The sequence below is a fragment of the Hippoglossus stenolepis genome, chromosome 6 (assembly GCF_022539355.2).
Source record: "Hippoglossus stenolepis isolate QCI-W04-F060 chromosome 6, HSTE1.2, whole genome shotgun sequence".
NCBI lineage: Eukaryota > Metazoa > Chordata > Actinopteri > Pleuronectiformes > Pleuronectidae > Hippoglossus > Hippoglossus stenolepis.
Window position 1 is genome coordinate 17219203 of NC_061488.1, and position 17837 is coordinate 17237039.

Genomic DNA, 17837 nt, shown 5'->3' on the forward strand with positions numbered 1-17837 from the left:
GTTACATTATTTGGAAAATGCATCACAACCTATTCATTCAAGTAAACACATTACTAGCTTATTACATGTTTACTTGTATAATGTCTAACCTTAATCAAACACTTCCTTTGTAGAAAAGAAAAACATTAACTAGAGATCTGAAACTAATTTTAATGGAGCATCAACAACAGCGGCTTGAACACCGCTCACAAACATGAGCTGCAGGATGACTGATACACACACATCATTAAATAAAATGTACTGTCGATCATTTTCCTTGGTCAACCACGTGATGGTAGACAGTGTGACAGTGTCTTTGGTGGGAGTGTCTTCAGGAAAGCACAAACAACCATTTCTTGTCCATGCTACATATCTCCTCACACCAAATATTCACAGTTCATTCGCCATCAAAACAAATGGCATTAAGATATCTCAGCAGGACAAAGGGTATAAACCATAGAACTATGGTTTTGTACCAAATCATTCTCACACGTTGCATGTCTTCTGTCTCTTTTTATCTGATCTCAACATTTATTATCACTCACCATTAGAGCTGTCTAACAAAGCAGAAACATGACAAAACAAATCTGGAAAAAACAGAAACATCATGGCTAAACTGGCTGATGTTTACATATGTTCACAACAGGAGACGGGTTCCCTTCTCCTGCACTAAAGTTCAGCTGTATGCTCTGCCTCCAAAGAAAAGGCAGTGTCTATATTCTCCAGGACCAAGCCAGGAAAACAGCATAGTAAAAAAAGAAAGTTATCTGTTCTGCTTTTTTCCAGCCTATTCATGGTTAATAAATTCATCTAAAAAATGTTCTGTCCTGTCTTGGTTCTGGAGAATTTAAAACACAAAAAATCACAAGTGTTGGACTTTCCATGATTTAATAGATCCAACAATGTTGCATTCATTTGTAATTAGTTAGGTGTTAAAAAATGTCATCAAATCGACATGGCACAAAAATGATTATTCTATTATGAAATTATTCCTTGTGGTTGCAAAATAAGTTAAAAAAAACACATAAAACATTTTCTACCCCCTGTCGTCACCCCCACCCTGCCATCCCCTCACCCATGCAGTAGCTTATGGGCTTTATTGAACATGGACCTTGGTTCTTCTACAGGCACGGCCTCAGCCACCTCATCTCCTCGGGCTGAGGTCCTCCGTGCAGCCTCTGGGCTAGTCAGAGATGGGACTTCTGACGGTCACTTTACCGCCAGGCCCGGTTGAGCAGTTTGACTTCTGCCAGGCGTTTGCTGATCATGGTGGCGAAGAAAAGAGCGAAGAGTACGCTGCTGATCAACATGTAGTCGTAGTCATCTTTTAGCACGTCAAACTGCTTCGAGGGATAGACGCGTGTCTGATAGATGTCGAGACCATACGCCACCACCTGCCAGGACAAGAGTAACAGTCAGATTTTTGTTTGATTTAACTGGAGAGAAGAGAACATTTGGTTACAAAAAAAAAAAAATTTAAATTCAATTCTGTATGTCAACAAATTTCATAATAAAGCAGACAACTGCTTAAACCTATAGAGACATATCTTTGTAATCTACATCTACTATGTTTTCTTGGTATTGTGATGGCAGACTCACCAAGCAGGTCGACTCCAGCCCAGAGGGGGCAGTGTGAATTCCTCGCACCCTTGCCACACTCTGATTGTAATTGATGAACCACTCAGTACGGATCAGCAACTCTGGTGCGTACGGTATCAGATTCTCTTCTCTGGAGATCAAGTGAAAAGGTTAGACAGGTAGAGATAAAAAAAAAAAAAATGTTTCAAACCAAATCTGACTCAAGGACTTACCGGATTTGCTCAGACACTATTTCTGGCCTCCGGGGGTCAAGGAACATCTTGGGTAATGACAAAATCCCTCCAGATGGCAAACCAACTGTGAGATAGCAAAGAAACAGAGACATTTTATATTATTATTCTAACAACTGTATCTATCTGGGAATCATAAAAGTGGCAAACAGGAAAACACTGAAACATACTGAGCAGATGGCGGCTGGTGATGCCCTTCTCAGTCAGAGTGGCCTCCATGGTAGAAATGGCCGAGGGGAAAATGTAAGACTGCTGAAGTACTTGAGGAGCATGTGGTCGATCCAGTGAGCTGAACACGGTGCTGTTGTACAGCTCCATTCCTTCATACAGCTCAATTACAGAGAACTCGTTCCTGCGAGACTTGGTGCTCCAGTATTCGTACTGTGGAGTCAGGGGAGACGGTCACAGGTCAGATAACACGACTACCCGAGGCTTTGCCTGTGTTTCATGTCAAAGTCTTTCTGTTGAATATGTTCAATGTTCAAATACAATGTGGGTGCTTAGTCATTTTTATAAATCTGCCATGAGCCAACACCACATTCTTACTGTAACCAAGCAACACAACAACAGATCTTTATTTATTTTTTCTGCCAATAAGAGGGTTACAGACTATAGCTGTCACTGATACTTACCACCACCCAGTTCTCAGAGTGTACAACATGCACTGGTCCTTTGGCCTTTCTCTGAACAGCCACGTGGAAGATGCGACCAGTCACGCCATCAATCAACATGATCCCGATAAAGCTGCGCTCCGGATGCAAGTCTGTGCTCTCAGTCACCACCGCCAGGAGATTGGGATTCAAGTACTATAAAAGAAAGATGTATACATTTAGCATATTTAAATTGAAAAATGGATACAAATACATTTAGTGTAATACTTTAAGTCAAAGACTAAAACATAAAATTCACAAGATTCAAGGTGTAGTGTCTTTTAGTTTGCCCTTTCCATACATATTAAATATGAACATCACTGATAAGCTTAGATGTAAAATGGTATCCATCTTCATCTAGGGGGAAAAAATATTTTAATGACCAATTAATTTAAAAAAACAGAACCTACTAAATAATACAATGATCTTCTGGGCTGTTTCGAATGAATTATTTTACTGTTACACATTTGCTCTCTCAAAAGATCAGGAATAAATACTTACTGGCCTAAATACGACATAGTTGTTTGCCAAATACGTCTGTGTGACAAGTTGATCAACACGGGACCTGATGTTTCTGATCGCTATGGGATGTTACCTGATGATTTTAGGTGAAAACCTTTTTCTTACAGACACCCCCTCAGGACACATGTTCAAAACTACTGACAAAGCTCTAAGAGTAGATAAGACACCAGTATGTTGTCCGTTCTATCCCCCACTTTTGTATTGTGAGATTGTATTAACAGTTATTCAGACAGACTTTTGGAGTTTGTGTTGTTATTGTCCATTTTAGGCACGTACATGAAAGTCTGGTGATAAGCGGAGATGTAGAATGATTAATATAATACGTCACAAAGATTATAAACAAGAACTATGACAAAGAGTGCATGAGTCCTTGTGTTGATTCTTATTCCAAGTCAGTGGGAGAGAACATGATTCACTGGGGAAACAGTGATGTGACGTTCAGTGTTTCTCGGAATGACGAATTCTCCGTTTACATCAGAAAACAGGGAGTGACTGTCTTAGTGACTGAAGTGGGAAAGACGAGGCAGAGCACTGACCCAATCCAGTACAAATAACAACAGGGGTATGATTTTGAAAATATTTTTTTCCACTCTTTCCACACCACAGTGTTAGTCAAGTTTTAGGTGAACTTATTGTACCTTATACAGGACACTGCGGTCTCCCATTACTCTGCCCTGGGAGTGCACATGCTCATTGGGTCTCTTCCCTTTGATGGAGACGATCTTCTGTACCTCGGTTGGGACGACGACCTCCCAGATCAGCTCAGTTGACAAATCCTGAGAACCCCAAAAAAATATTCAATTCAGTCGTGCTTGATCTAACTATCATTTTGTGGCACTTCAGTGTGAACAGGAACAATGAACAGAGCCTCAGGATAGAATTGTCATTCTAGAATATTTTACAGATTATTTGCTACATCCACTTGCTAGTCACACTTTGAGTATCGTATTGATTTCCTTCATTCCAAGTAAATTAAATTTATTCTGTTCTATAACATTGTCATGTAAAATATATTTTAATATTGATATCTTTTCCATGACTGAAATATGGAGGAAAGTTATCACTTCAGTTCTAAACAATAAAAATATTGCAACCATCGTCATCAGCTTTGGCAACAATCTGCCACCTGCTGGAGGCTAAAACCTTTTGAGGCCTGATGTGCAAAGAACCTTGAAATAATGCAGCAAAGATTTGTTGACTTGCCGTTCGTAGCCTGTAACCAGAGAGTTTTCCCTGACTGGAGTCAACCAGGTAAAAGAATATGGATGAGGCCATGTCCTGGAGCTGCTGCAATACATTTTTTGTCGAAGGAAAGGCCGACACCTGAGGGAAAACCAAAATAAAAAAAATACACTTTTTACAAGATATTTCTGGATAGCCAATATCACTCACCCAATACACTTAATGTCACTATAATTAAATTCTATATTTTTCTGTGGACAGATAGAATGAAGCTAAGATGAACAAAAGAAAGATCTGGGGTGGTGCGTGTTTGTCTGATGGCTTCAAGACACACCCTACAGTACATTTAATGGCTCATTCATGATGTTGATCTGGTTTACAGTTTGGCACTGACCTTGTACTGGTCATCAACCAGCAGTAAAACCTTCGCATAATCCTGGTCCATGAGCGGCAGGATGAGAGACTGAAGTATTGGCTGAGGCAGAGTGGGTGGAGTGATGTGACTCTTCTTTCCAAAGATGGGGTTAAATACATGAAATGTTGCCAGCCCTGTGTCCTGATGAAAAAACAACAGAACAAAAATTACAAGAGAAGTGATTAGATAGATTTACACTGCTTCTAAAGTTACTCAGGTTAAACCAAGTATTTTCATTTAAGTGCTGGTAACTGCAGGAGAACAAAAGTACTGAGCTTTTACTGTGTTTATAAAGACAAGATGAGTAGCAATGCTTTGGAAGCCCCCCACTCTTTGTGACTCACAAATCTTGTGATTTCACAGCAGAGTCATTCGCTTTGCTAATGGTTATTCGGCCCACAAGCTAATGAAATTGTATTCTTGAAGTTCTTTAACCACAGAGCTCAGAAGCCTTGCTATTAAGTACCTTGTCTTTGATGAGCAGTGTGCACTGTGGGGGATGAGGAAAGTGAGCAGTGGTCCGCTGCACCATTAGTTTGAAGGCGGAATTAGATGGAATGTTGTCCAGGTAGTGCCTCCATAAAATACTGCCAGTTTTGCTGTCAATCCCAAAGAGCTGAACAGAAAAGAAGCAGAGGACGAAATGAAAAGGGAAAAGTGAGTTTCACGGGATCTGGTAGACTCAAGTTATTAGGGTGTTATTTTTTCTTTAGGTCTGTCTGATTAAATATACACAATCTGAAACAATATACAGAGCAAAACCCAAATACAAAGTTAAATATAGACTATGTAAACTCAACCTAGTTTGATGACGTTGTCGAGCTGTGTGGGATGATCGCTGATGAGAATCTACCTGACCATGTGCAGATCATGTTCATAGATGAGGTCATGCATTAAAGTCTTCTCACATTACATAATAAACAGCGGAAAAATAATAGTGACCAATAAAAACAGTGGAAGGAAAATACAGCTGACTGGCTAAATGGCTGGCTTGTTTTTCCTTCTTCATACGCCCCGGTAATTACAGCAGAGACGGGCAAAGCCACTGGTAAAGTGGATGTAATGTTATGAAAGGTGACCAAAATGAAACGTCCCGTTACTTTGATTTCTCTGGTTTGAACATTGTTGGAAAGATTTTGGAAAAGCTTCTAGTTGTTTTTACAAAATTTACTGAAGAACTGTTAAATATTATATATATTTAAGGTTCTAGTTTCTTACTTTCCCAGATGCAGTAACCATAACCATCATCTTCTGCAGGTTGAACTCATCTCTTGAGAGGTTCTCGATGGTCACATCATTTTTGACCTGACTGCGAGGCTTCCGCGCGTCATAGAACAGCTTCCAGAGGTGGGTCACCCAGGCCTGCAGCAAGATGAACTGAGAGGAGAGCCTCTTCAGCACCATGGACAACAATCCATCTAGTCAAAAAACAGCAAAAGAAGGCAAAGAAGCTGCTTAATGGCTCTCAGTGGATTCACTTCACATTATGGGAATCATTTCAGGATCACAATTTAGTAGATCTGTGTTGTAGTGGACATATTGTCGTTGCAAGCAAATCACAGGTGCACGTCACAAAATTAAACGGATGTATTGATCACTGAATAAATCTAAAATACACGCTAGGCTGCAGAATATTGTTTGAATCATTGATTAAACTGTGAATTAAACAGAGGAGGTGCAAATTTACATACACAATCTGCAGGAGTATAATACAAGACTAATCCTAAAAGTGAAATCAAGTGTTGGTAGAAGTTGACATAGACAAAAGGATAGAGCAGGAGACCCTGAAGTAAAGAAATCAAGAGTTACTGAATAAGAGCAGATAAGTCTGTTACCTTGAATGGCTGAATCCAAACGCAGCAATAAAAACAGGACAAAGCAGAAGAAGGTGAAGCCAAACGCAACCAAGTGATTCATTATCTCAACATACTCAAGAATTGTTGTTCACTGGCCACCAGCTTAAAGCAACAGCATGAATAATAAAAAAAGCAAAATTTGGGCAACTGAAGTGAGGATAAAGTAAAAGCAACAATTCACAGATTTAAGTTTAACTATCAATTCTAAAATCATAAATATCTAAATAATTAAACAAGCAGGAGAATTTGAGAACTGGAAATCACAGATGAAATACTGAATATTAATCTACTGCAGGGATCAGCTGTTAATGATGGAATCTCTGGAGTAACATATAAAAAGGAGGAATTTTGGTTGACATTTACCGGCCTTTTTGCCAAACTCTCCCTCCAGCTCTGCCTGCGTTCCTGTGAGGGGCAGATCCACCATTTCCATTGTCACCACATCTGACAGGGCCTCTTCTCTTATCCATATCACACGCCCTGGAAAACAAGACTCATTGTTCTGTACTCGTTCCACTTTCCACACCCTGTGACAGTATGCAGTTCGTGCTGACGTTTTTTGTGAATTATGACATGACACATTTTTTTCCTCCTCGTGTCTGTGGAGGCGGCCAGGATTGTGTGTGTATTATGAAATCTAAAAACATGTCTGACTACTCAGTGGTCAGACGTTGGCATAAGGAAATATACCACAATGCTATCACAAGGCAAAGCAAGACTCACTTGTCTCTTTGAATTTGAGAAAGATGTAATGGATCTTAACAGTAATCACCATGAGAGAACAACTCTTCACAGAAATCTAAAGTTCCACCTATTTGTGATATCAACAAACCACAAGTAGAAAAATATAATGTCCAAACATTAGCATAGTTGTGGGATCTGGTCAAACTAAATTCCTGGAAAAATGCTGTCTGCTTATTTATTTATTTTTACTAAAAGCAGGTTTTACTTTCTTTTTCTTTTTTAACTTTAGCGCCTCTCAGTGGTAGAATCAAAACTAGCACTGTTGCAGGCAGCATAACCAATACTTCAGATGACAGAAAGATAACTATTACCAATACTGATAAAGCTGCTTGTTCTACCATCCATACCTGGCTGTTGTAGGAAAGTGAGTGTGTGGTCCTCTGTCTGCACCATGACCCTGTAGCCAACTGAGTCATCTTTCTTGAGAAACGTCTGCACATAAAGCTGGAAGACAGAATGAAAACCATGTCAAGTGGAAACCCATTGTGAACACCATGAAGCTTACTCCAAGAGTAAATATTTTTTTAAGACTTTGCATAAACACCATGGTTGCCTGACGAGCCACAGACTCTGGCACAAAACAGACATACCTTCTCTGGTTTCCCACCATTAGGATCCATATTAAAAATCAGTGTTGTGTCTAGAAGTCTGCGTCCGGTTTCTGCACTGAAGAGGTTCAGACTGGAAGCCTATAGGGAGGAACCAAATATTTATATCTTTTACACTGGTTCAAAAAGTACTTTTATTTGACTTTGATGTGATCATTTTAACGATCTCTTCAGCTCAACAACCAGTTTATGATCTTTAGTGCAACACTTTTGATTTCTTAATCAATCTCCTATGTCAGTCATGTATCAAGCAGAAGAGGGAACAAATCAGACTGTACTAAACGACACATTTAACAAATCTGAATGTACGGTTTCTCATTAACTCACAGTTTGATTCTTGGGTGACAAGACAGCAGCAACAGTCTTCTCTCCAGTGGTAGCAAATGAAACCAGCATTGCCTATAAAACATCAAACATCAATAATTTACACAAACTCTCTCTTAAACTAACAACTGCAATATCACAGAATGGCTCTGAGATTTACGCATTATGGAAAACTTCTATCTACGTATAAGGACTTATTTATTATTTAGACATATTTAGAACACAAGAAATCAATGTGAACTCTTTATATATGGGGTATACCTAACATTTACTTCTGCAGATGCTATCCACCCATATGCTTTTGACAATCAAATTCTTGAAGCAGAAATGTAACATTTATATTTTAGGCATGTAATCGACAGCTTTTATCAAGAGTGATGTAAAGTACAATAATAACTTACAGAATAAACAAGTGCTCTAGAAAAAACCTAAAAACAATAAGTAATTTGTTTTTTAAATATCAGAATCTCATATATGAAATGTAAGTGCAGTGTAGGGAAACGGTTACGTACTGGCTTAAAATCCCTCAGTGTAACTATCTGATCATTGCTGAGCTGAAGGAGCAGGTGGTGTTCAGGCCCGAGCTGGAGGAAGAACTCTGACAGTGGTGGACGAGCTGGGTTGGGCTGAGTGGACACCAGTTTTGGATGGAAGCCAGGGGCAGCTTCAAGTCCCAGTGTCTAGAGGAGGAAATTCCAGGATGAGACAGAGATATTGAGGAGATGTATGGAGACAGTTTTACTGTTTTGGAAGAGAAACGCACCAGAGCAGTAGACAAAAATGCGTTTGTTTCATCGAGTGGAAAAGTTTAAATTATTTTTGTAATATTTCAGTGGGTACCTGCAGGGGGATCTGGGTCATCTGGGATTGTTCATTTAAGTCAAGCATGTACAAGGACACAGTTGCAGAGTCCACACATGTCAAAATCCCCTGGCCAACCACTGCACAGCTGGCCTGTATGTCGGACAGCCATGGAGCTTCAACTGAGATCTGGAGACAACACAAGCAGAGGCGTAACAAACATGGAATTTTATTCATATAATGTTTTATCATTATTTTGTGTATTAAAAATGATGTTTCCATTTTATTTAAGTAACTAAGAATCATAGTAGTTATATATTACAAATGTATTAAGATTTGACATGGCAGGATAAAACAGCATAGAAGGTTTTAGCACATAGAAAGCACTATATGGCTAAATTTAATAAGGATTACCTGTTTGATAATCTCTCCGTCCTCCACACTGTAAACAACAATAGTAATGTGGGAATGGGAAACGACTCCCAGTGCATAAACTTCGCCGTTTCCACCAGAATACACAGCCTGGTAATCCACGGTTTCACTGGTGAGATTAAAGACAGACAGATACACAATGTTATAACAAAAACATTTCGTTATTAAGTTTCTACACATCTAATTTTTTCACAATTTTGGATTTGACACTTAAATATCAGCAGCAATCAGAAATGTAAAAATCAGCTGTTTTAATGAAATACATTCAATATTGCTATGAACAAAGCAATGAGGTTAACAATTTACTTAATTTCAAGTTAAACATTTTGTTAATAAAGACAAACTAATATTTAAAATGCACAGACAACATCAGGGATTTTTTTTTAAATTTAATTTACCTTTCTGGAAGATTCTCTATCCATTTTTGATGACCATTGGAGAGGTAATGGAGAGAGATGGCAGTTTTCTTCAAGACAGCCACGTGTTTCACTGTGTCATGCTGTCCAACTAAACACGCTGACTGGAAACTAAAACGAACAACAAAACTCCTTAACGCCTGATCAAAAATAAATACAGTTATTGTATATTCTCAGTCACGGCCAATCAAAGAGGTAATCACCTGCCAGAGTCAAGCACAATCTCCCAATTCAAACCACCGACATTTATCTCCCAGGAGCGCAGCAGACGGCCATTGCCTACGACCATCACCGCATCTAGGAAACAACTGAATGAGTCATCTGCTCCCAATAGAGGAACTAAGGGCTCAACTGCGATGACAATATTTACCTTGTCCATGCTGCAGGTAAGCGTCAATGTTTCCCTCTGGCCCCGTCTTATCCACATGTCGCCAAACTGTGACAAACATTGAAAAGCAGCAGTTTAAAACAATTGATATCATTGTTATTATTACGCAAATGGCCCAATAGGACCGTCTTTTCTCGAGAGGGATTAACCAAACACTCACATAACTCTCCAGTCCTGGTGTTGAGTGCAGCAAAGACGTTGTCCTCTGTTGCCACAAGCACTTTTTTGGACGACTGCGCGTGTGTGTCGAAGTGAGAAAAACGAACTTTGCCTACATACTGTTGCCTCCTGTGAACCACAAAGGAAAGATGCTGTCAGGGGGTTGATGAAGCTTCTTTATAATTATAGCTCAAGCCAATGCTTGTGTCGCCACAGGGACCAAACACCAGTGTCACTTTGACAGCTGAAAGGAAAACAAATTGAAAATATTCGTGCACAGTGAACTGGTCATTGTCAGTTCGATTACAATGAAATCCAAATGCCCAAAGCTTTTACTCATTGACTTAAAGAGGCCATTGGTTTCCTACACGCAAACAGCACCCGAGGAAAGCTAGTACATACAATATTTGTGTTTAATTGTGTTTTTGTTGTATTTTATGCTTTTATTTTGGCCTGTTCTCTCGCACAAAGTCCAGCACTAGCACACCGGGTCGCAGCTAATGGCTGTGACAGGTGCTAGCGTTCCCATCCCCACATTAAAACATGGCTCTAAACAGCACACGGGTGCGGATCATCTTACCAGTCAAATTTCCCCACTTGATCCTCAAACACGGCCTCGACGGTGCTGCACAAAATAATACATTTCAGCCACAACAAAATTAGCTTCTCCATTGCAGCAGTAGCTTCGACTTGCTCTTCATGGGAAGGAGGAAGTCGGAAGTCGACGAGCCTCCTTTTTGTCTGGTGGAGCGAGAGGTGCTGCCCCCTACAGGCAAGCAAGGCCCATAGCTCCATTAGACATTATTAGGTACAACAGTCCTTCAACAAATTCTACCTCCATGACTGTTAAAATGTACAACTTCAATTAAATAAATAGATAAGTATTCTCTCATCAAATTTAAAAAAATATATTCTGGCCCTCAAGTAACTACTTTCTTGCCCCATTAAAATGTCTTCAGTAAACACATGAAAGTCCAGTTGCACACATGTACAAGGCCTGAAGATACCATGACCTGGACGACTGAGAACCTCCACAGAAGGAAGAAACTGAAGGTGGTTTGTCTGTTTGTGTGCTTGGTTGCTGGTTCTTTCTGGTAATAAGGCCGCAAGAGATGTAAGTGCATGATTAACTGGTGTAAGGTGCATGCTTAATTGTTACCTCCGCATTTGTTTGTTTGTTTTTCTGTTTAGGATTACGTACAACCTACTCAACCGATTTCCATGAAATTTTGTGTAGGGGTGGGGCATGACCCAAGGAAATTTTGTTGCAGATCCAGATCAGGGCATGGATCCATGATTTTTTTGGTTTAATATCAAGAGATGGTTTGTTTTTCATAATTTTCATTAATTTCCCATGAGAATAAGTCATGGATCTTAAAGGGAAAAAAAACCAATTAGTCATTGGATACCTTGATGAATCCTAGTATAAAAACAGTACCACTGCCCTGGTACTGTTTGGTTAGAAATGCAGAACAATTCTTGATTGATTGATCATTTCCCCCTGGACGGTTTATAACACTTGTGAACCAAGTGCATGGAGTTTATTTTAAGAGAATTGCCATTACTATATCAGACCATTTCTGATTCATGAGGCATTCACTGCACAAATTAAATCTTTTCAATCTGCTAAACATACACTATTAATTTACAAATATCTTTTATGCAATCAAACAACTATTTCCAATGGGAACGGCAGCAAGGAATAAGTGACTTCTGTGAGCTGTTTGTGTTATTCGTGTATGGAAAGAGTTATTATCATTATTATTTTTGCAAACTAGGAACTGCACGATCTACAACCCTGGATTGTAATATTATTCGTTGCAGGCCCTCGAAGTTCCGTTTTTGCCCGACTCGAGAGATGCGAGCGCCCCCTGCGATTAACTCTCACAGCTTCCTCTTCCAGTGGCTGTTTTTTTCTACGGGAGTTCAAGATGGCGTCGAGCGGAGGAGATGGGGAACACGAATGGACAGCTGCAGTACGGCCGCTTCTATCGGCGTCGTACACCGCGTTTGAAACTAAAGAGCTACCTCAGCTTGTTGGGTCTATAATCAACAGGTAACCAGTTACATGTCAGTGAGTCACGCGCCTCTGTCGGCTCGGATACCAGCCGTGTCCACCCAGATGTTAGCTGGCTGGCTAACGTGCTAACCTAGCTCAGGTAGTTGAGTTCAATGGGAAAGAGCTACCCACTTAGCTAACTTTAACAGCTAGGAAGCTATCTCAGCTTAACTTGCACTGGCATCGAATCGGGTTTCCTGACGTTAGCTAAAACGCTACCGTCAGCTTACTTACTCCAAACGTTGAATAGTTTATGCTAATAATCTTACATGTGACGTTATTGCGATGTGAACCATATCTATGTCGCATTGGAGCGTAAAGGAAATGTGCTTCATCATTAGCTAGCTAACACAAACAAGCGAACTGATGGGCCTTCCAAACGTACAGGATAACGCAGCGTTTAAATGGCCACAGTTGTGTTTGACCACGTCAGCTAACTTAGCAAAATGTGATTCGGCGTGTGTACAGAGCTTGTCACATACTCGGGCCAGTTCCATATACTGTTGATGCGTTAGCTGGCTAACACCCAGTTAGCTTATGGTTATGTGTTGTGTCTGTGGTTGAGCTGAAAGAAGGCGGAGATCCTGCTCTCGCCACTCAGTTTTGACGAGGTGTTGATGGGTGCCTGATGTAAATGTCGCTACGCCATTAAACGTAAGGCCAGCGGTTAAATGGGAAACTCGACACCTGTGACCCATGTAAACCTGCTGCAGTGGCTGTTACGCAGGAGGAAGGAGATGAGTGTTACAGGCAGGTGAACTTACAGCAGGGGACCTGTGAGGGATTTCTCTTGAGACTGTGCAGTTTGTGCCCATTTCATCCTAGGTGATTATTAAGTAGCTTGATGTCAATGGCTCTGTGCGTTGGCCAGGTTGTCACTTGACTCTGATCAGCTGATCCATCCGGCATCCAAGCGAAGAGCTTGATGCTGTGTGAATAAGTTTCGTTTTCCCGAGCAAACCCCAAACTGCCAATATGAGCACAACTGCTACTACTGCTGTTGGTTTCTTTTTTCAAGTTAAACAAGCAACCAGCAAGGATCAAAGGTGTTATGGTTGTATGTGTGAGTTTTTTTACGATCCTCTCATCAGTACTGCTTGAGTAAAAGTAGTAGTTTTTTATATGAGTAACTTTAAAGCATTTTCATCACTAGGTCCTAGATCTTAATGAGTAGAAAAGTTCAACCTACACTAAAAGAAAACACCAGAAGACATTCTACTAATATCAGCATTAGTGGGCATGTTTGATCTCTAATTTGATATTTCCAGAGGACAGAGTGATCTTTAACTTTGTTGACAAAGAAGTAGGCTTGTGTGGCTCAAGTTATAAATGATAAACATACACATGAGTTTCACACCCACTTCTAGTGTTTTTATTCTGTATATATTATACATCATGAGGACATGGTTTAGCCACCAAATTCATTTGGTAGATTTACATGTGACTTTTTGGTTGTGCACTGCCAAAAGTCAGCTTATTCAAAAGTATTTCAAATAACAGAATGTCAATTATACTTCAACTTTGCTTTAGTAGTCATGTATACATGTTTGAAGTGGCTTTTACTTTTCTGATGTTCACTCATTAGCTACATTATGAACTAAATTTGAAGCATTTTCCAGCAGAATTTTAGGGACAATTCAAAAGTTTGCAACATCCTGAGCATGAGAGATGGTTTAGGCTGGCCGACTAGTTTGGTTTTTTGTTTTTCAATCGTAAAGCTGATGGTTCAGTGACACAGATTTGGGGGAATTGTTTGCTGTTAATTTTTTGATTTAATGTTTATTTACACAGGATATCTCTGGCCAGATTTGCAGTCTAAAATAGGTATCACGTATTTACATAAACACCAATAATTGACTGAACTTATATATAGTACACAAGAAAAAATGAAGGTATTTCCAGATTTGAGAAATTGTATTGGTTAGAAGTTTATTTGAATATCACAGTATCATACAAAAGTACTACTTGCGTAACACTAGAAAATGGGTATTACAATAATAAAGACAGACAGCATGCAAACATGAAAACACAATATAAAATTGACACAATCACGCAGCAAACAAGTTAAAGTTAAAACTCAATAGGAGCTTATTTTTGTAAGGAGATGGTGTTTGTGCAAACCCCAATTCAGCAGGTTGATATTTAATATGTTAGCGAGGAAAAATACTCAAAGCTCTGACATCCAGGTTTTGATTGCACTGGAGGAAACGGCTGTCTTGTGACCCGAGTGATCTGGGGGGGTTGATAAACTGGTAGCATGTCAGATATATAATCTGGAGCCCGACAATTCACTGCTTTGTAGACCAGGAGCAAAACGGTCAAATGTATTCTTTAACAAAGAAGAAGGAAGTGGAGAAGATAGAGAACTGGCATTCAACTTTGATTAAACTTTATTCTTAGAAGGCTTAATTGAGAAGACTAGCAGGTCTGAGGTGTTATAGGCTTACTGTCATTGTAGCATTTCCCCCTGGACTGTTTTCAAACTTGCGTACCAAGGAGTTGAATGAAAGCTGATTGTTTTGTCATTTCAGAAAGCAGAGAATTTTCACTGTAGTCATTGGTTTTTTGGTGATTGTAGAGACTGAGGCTGTATGTTGGATTGTACAGTGCAGTAGTTTTGCACTGTTGGGCAGATGAATGCATTGGAGGCTGCAGAGAAAGGATTTATGCAGACAGTATGTTGGCCACACAGTTTGGGCTGCAGCTATAATGACATCTCTCCCTCTGCACGGAAGTATGCTGATATAAGTAATTGCATATCCATATAATGATACAGGTATGACAAGTACTCTGTTCTGTGTCACATTATCTCTCCTCCATGTTTGTTTGTTTGTTTGTTTGTTTGAACTTTATGCAAATTTTCAGCTTGTATTTGTGCCAAATGGAAGAACAGAAAGCTTTTTGCTGCAAAATATGAAACAATGGATTTTTTCTGTTGTCCTAATATATGTATCATCATTTTGCACAGCCACATTGTGAAGACAACCTCCGTAGTTCATGTCTGAAAATTGGTGATGTCTGTCTGTTCCTTCTTTCTCATCTGTTTTGTCCAGAAATAAATTGCTGATATTTGCTTTTCATTTGCAGTGAATCTGACATTCTTCACCATGACAAACAGTATGAGCCTTTCTACTCATCGTTCGTGGCACTCTCTGCACATTACATCACCACAGTATGTGGACAAAGTATGTATTTTCTCTCTTTTTTTCTTTGATGTAGTAGATTTCACTACTGGGAGTCAGCTAGAATATTTGAATGTTCTAAGTAAAGTTTTAGTCAGTTAATCATGTTTGCTCTATCTCTTTAGTACCGAGAAATCAGTTGCTGTCGGTTGCTGCGGCGTGCAAAGTATTGATTGAGTTCTCATTGCTACGCTTGGAGAACCCAGATGAGGCATGTGCCGTATCACAGGTAAGACAAATCTGCTGGGTACAGTTTAATTGTAGGCTCTAGTCAGTGGATAAATGCAAGTCACTTTTAACAAGTTAATAAATTTACATCATTCACATGTAAATGCTGCTGAATTTGTCTCTGTCAGCTACATTGGCTCAGTTCTTGGATTTTGAATTTAGCATTCTTTTACATTTACATTCTCTTGTTTTTTCCTGCTCATGTGTGCCCATTGTCTTTTTAGAAAGGACATTGTATACTGCATAAACCCACCAATAACACAGAATAATACTGTTCTTTTTTCCTCAGAAACACCTGATTCTTCTCATAAAAGGACTTTGCACTGGCTGCAGCAGACTAGATCGCACAGAGATCATTACTTTCACAGCTATGATGAAGTCTGCCAAGTTGCCTCAAACTGTCAAGACTCTTTCAGATGGTAAGTGTCCAATTAGAAATGTACCAAACTTTATTAATATTACAGAATGTGGCACTGAATTTACTATTGTTGACTGTAGCTATACTCTGTATTTGTCTCCATATTAATTGAAATATATATTCTTTAATTCTTTATTCACTTGTTTCAAATGGATGTATTGATTTTTCAATGATATTCACTCATGTTGGTACTTACACTGGGTCTGATAAAAGACAGAATATTCCTACAGGCCTTTGTTCAAAACGATGAAGGTTCAGAACGTGACTCACAAAATTGTCATTGTTTATTCTCTAGTGGAAGATCAGAAGGAGTTGCCCAGTGCTGTGAATCCAGAGCTTCGACACAAAGAAGTGCAAATGAACTTCTTCAATCAACTGACTTCAGTTTTTAACCCTGACCTTACGACCATCTTGGCCTCTCCATCAGCAGCAAATATGCAGGTAAGTGTTGTAGAACAGGCCTTTTGAATTAATAATTGATACACAAAATGGTTATATATATATATATATATATATATATATATATTAATTGGAAAGTAATATTGATGCTCACATAATTTTCATCAATAGTTGTTGATTTTCTTCAACTCTCCCCCAATCATAGGCTGAGAGTGATTGCGAAGACCAAACCACAGATCAAGCTCTTCAGGCCAAAATGAAAAATGCCTTTGTATCTCAGAATGTGTCAAGCTTACAGGAACTTGGTGAGTAGCAACTTGTTGCTTTATTTTTATGGAGTTTTTTCTTGTTTTCTCTTTGGAGCTAATATCCCCCCCCCATGACTTGTATTTCAAGGTGGGTCTGAGAAGTTGTTGCGAGTGTGCCTCAACCTACCCTACTTTCTCCGCTACATCAACCGTTTCCAAGACGCTGTATCAGCCAACTCTTTCTTCATCATGCCGGCCACAGTGGCTGATGCCACTGCTGTCCGCAATGGGTATTTTGTTTTTTAATTACTAAGGTCACAATTAACAACACTGTATATTATTTTACTGTTATTTATTTTAAAGGGGCAACATAATCTGTATAAGTTTCTGCATGAGATAGCTAGTGTTAAAGTTTTTTTCTTCCAGACATTCCTCTAACTTTCTATATTTAAAACCTGTGCCCAGATTTCATTCATTGGTGATTGACGTGACCATGGCTTTGGATACACTCTCCCTGCCTGTACTGGAGCCCCTGACACCAGGGAGATTAATGGATATGACCGTGCTGGCTTTGAGCTGTCTCTATGCTGGTAGGTTGTAACTCTCTGAGGTTAAATAAAATGACCGGGTTCCCTCCACTAACAACTGTCTCAAAAGACCATTTAACAGTGTTGAAAGTCAAATTAGTAAATATAAAAACTATCTTGTACCCATTCAGGTGTGAGTGTGGCTACTTGCATGGCCATTCTGCAGGTAGGAAGTGGCTTGCAGCTTCGATCTGCCTCCACTGGTACTAAAGAGGAGGACTATGAAAATGACGCAGCAACAATTGTCCAGAAATGTGTGAGTATTCCGAGTACAACATTCTCAATGTTTGGTCATATGCTAAATATAACCTATGATCACCTTTGCCAGTTTTATTGCAAACTGCTTTTTACAGAGGCATTATTTACCATGACCAATTATAGCACATTTAAAATATTAACAAGTACAACAAT

General features: G+C 39.4%; 2 protein-coding genes across 9 annotated transcripts in view; one reads left to right on the top strand and one right to left on the bottom strand.

Annotated features, from left to right (window-relative positions):
• Positions 1-130: 130 nt before the first annotated feature.
• emc1 (ER membrane protein complex subunit 1) lies at positions 131-11033 on the bottom strand. Of its 2 annotated transcripts, XM_035159587.2 has the most exons (23): positions 10886-11033; positions 10307-10434; positions 10129-10194; positions 9962-10055; positions 9741-9869; positions 9325-9451; positions 8950-9099; positions 8622-8789; positions 8113-8184; positions 7768-7866; positions 7525-7621; positions 6797-6913; positions 6413-6421; positions 5796-5995; positions 5044-5193; positions 4557-4718; positions 4184-4303; positions 3619-3756; positions 2441-2614; positions 1979-2189; positions 1791-1875; positions 1579-1708; positions 131-1373 (listed from the first exon to the last, which is right to left on the bottom strand). In XM_035159587.2, the coding sequence occupies exons 1-23, from the start codon at positions 10975-10977 to the stop codon at positions 1194-1196; spliced, it is 2898 nt and encodes a 965-aa protein (XP_035015478.1). In that variant the 5' UTR covers positions 10978-11033; the 3' UTR covers positions 131-1193. The 2 variants fall into 2 exon arrangements, with proteins under 2 accessions (XP_035015478.1, XP_035015479.1); XM_035159588.2 differs by lacking the exon at positions 6413-6421.
• Positions 11034-12219: 1186 nt separating this feature from the next.
• ubr4 (ubiquitin protein ligase E3 component n-recognin 4) overlaps positions 12220-17837 on the top strand; it is a 47387-nt gene continuing 41769 nt past the window's right edge. For all 7 annotated transcript variants that reach the window (XM_035160353.2, XM_035160354.2, XM_035160355.2 and 4 more), the window contains exons 1-9: positions 12220-12361; positions 15452-15549; positions 15672-15775; positions 16064-16193; positions 16488-16633; positions 16797-16896; positions 16988-17129; positions 17305-17429; positions 17558-17682. In XM_035160353.2, the coding sequence (XP_035016244.1) occupies positions 12237-12361; positions 15452-15549; positions 15672-15775; positions 16064-16193; positions 16488-16633; positions 16797-16896; positions 16988-17129; positions 17305-17429; positions 17558-17682 (1095 nt within the window). In that variant the 5' untranslated portion in view covers positions 12220-12236. The remainder of the gene's footprint in view (positions 12362-15451; positions 15550-15671; positions 15776-16063; positions 16194-16487; positions 16634-16796; positions 16897-16987; positions 17130-17304; positions 17430-17557; positions 17683-17837) is intronic.